The sequence below is a fragment of the Seriola lalandi genome, unplaced genomic scaffold (genome assembly GCF_002814215.2).
Source record: "Seriola lalandi dorsalis isolate HSWRI2012SDOR001 ecotype SW California unplaced genomic scaffold, Sedor1 jcf7180002050012, whole genome shotgun sequence".
Classification (NCBI taxonomy): Eukaryota; Metazoa; Chordata; class Actinopteri; order Carangiformes; family Carangidae; genus Seriola; species Seriola lalandi.
In genome coordinates this window covers 16,967-18,301 of record NW_019520565.1, presented here as the reverse complement: position 1 = coordinate 18,301, position 1,335 = coordinate 16,967, and the positions used below count along the sequence as shown (strand labels likewise).

The window sequence follows — 1,335 nt, the reverse complement described above, 5'->3', positions numbered from 1 at the left end:
GAGGGGGGAGAGCGGGGGAGAGCAGTAACTGGCCGGATCGAGTGAGTGACAGGCTTCCCCTCTGCCCCGCCTCCTCCCCTCTGGCCCCGCCTACACCGCCACCTCCCCCCTGCCCCCCTCTTCCTCCTGCGAGTGCGGTTGTCGTCGCCATGACGATCACAGCATTCTGGGGCAGCGCCACCGTCGTCAGGTTACTGCGGTGGTCACTGTAGAAGCTGTTGCCGTGGTTACTCATGGTGATGGTGGCTCTGTGGGGCTGAGGCGGAGAGGAGGCGGAGCTACAGAACAGAGACACGACACGTGTTTATTTAGACATGTAACATACAACACAACACGCCCACACAGACTGTGACATCAGAGCAGTGATGTCACGTGACCAGCTGTGTCACCCACGGTTACACTCACGTGGAAGAGGGGCTGGGAGACGAAACCGGGCTGCTCTGAGCCTGGAGGTGGGGCAGTTTGGCTTCTCCTCCTCCCCCTCCCCTCCCCGCCTCCCCCGCCTCAGAGGAGAGGGGGGAGGGTCTGCAGGAGGAGGGGGGCAGTTTGGGGGAGATGATGCGATGCTTGGTGCTGTTACAGCGGTGGGGAATGTTCACTCCTGTAGAAACTACACACAGAGACACAGGCAGGGGGTTAGTCTGAGCCACAGTGATGTCATGGTGATGTCACAGTGATGTCACGGCGAGGGGAGTTACCCTGGGCGGTGTTACACAGACAGGTGTGTGTGCGAGGCTGTGGCTTGGTTCTCTGTCGGTCCAGGATGTGTTGAACCAACTCCTCGATGCTGAAATCTCCTGAGCCCAGTGAACACTTCATACTGTGAACTGACACACACACACACACACACACACAGGTTAACATACAGGTTAACACACACACAGGTTAACACACACACACACACACACACACACACACAGTTTAACATACAGGTTAACACACACACACACACACAGTTTAACACACAGGTTAACACACACACACACACACACACACACACACACACACACACACACACAGTTTCCTACACATAGGCTTCAGCTGGTTCAGCAGGTCGTCTCGGCTCCACCTCACGCTGTCGTGGCGGTCGGCCACTGCACACAGCAGCGGACTGCATTTCCCAGAATCCTCCAGGGATGGCACGTTCAGGTAGTGGACCAGCACAATGTCTGGGTTCTGTCACACACACACACAAAGTTAACAACAACATGAGTTGATGATGACACTGACCATGAACCACCTGATCGATCTGGACGTCGTCTTAAATTCAGACGGACCTGTCCTTTAGAGATTCAGCTTCAGGTGGTGGTGGGTGGGTGGAGTGGGTAGGGTGGG

At 56.2% G+C, this 1,335-nt stretch overlaps 1 protein-coding gene across 1 annotated transcript in view; it reads right to left on the bottom strand.

The window, feature by feature from the left end:
- The window catches only part of camta2 (calmodulin binding transcription activator 2), a gene marked incomplete at its 3' end in the record, with an annotated part of 19,546 nt that overhangs the window by 13,206 nt on the left and 5,005 nt on the right, over positions 1–1,335 (bottom strand). Inside the window, exons 7-10 of the mRNA XM_087171866.1 lie at positions 1,029–1,176; positions 699–827; positions 406–610; positions 1–278 (exon numbers count right to left, since the gene is read on the bottom strand). Coding sequence (XP_087027992.1) covers positions 1–278; positions 406–610; positions 699–827; positions 1,029–1,176 — 760 coding nt within the window. The remainder of the gene's footprint in view (positions 279–405; positions 611–698; positions 828–1,028; positions 1,177–1,335) is intronic.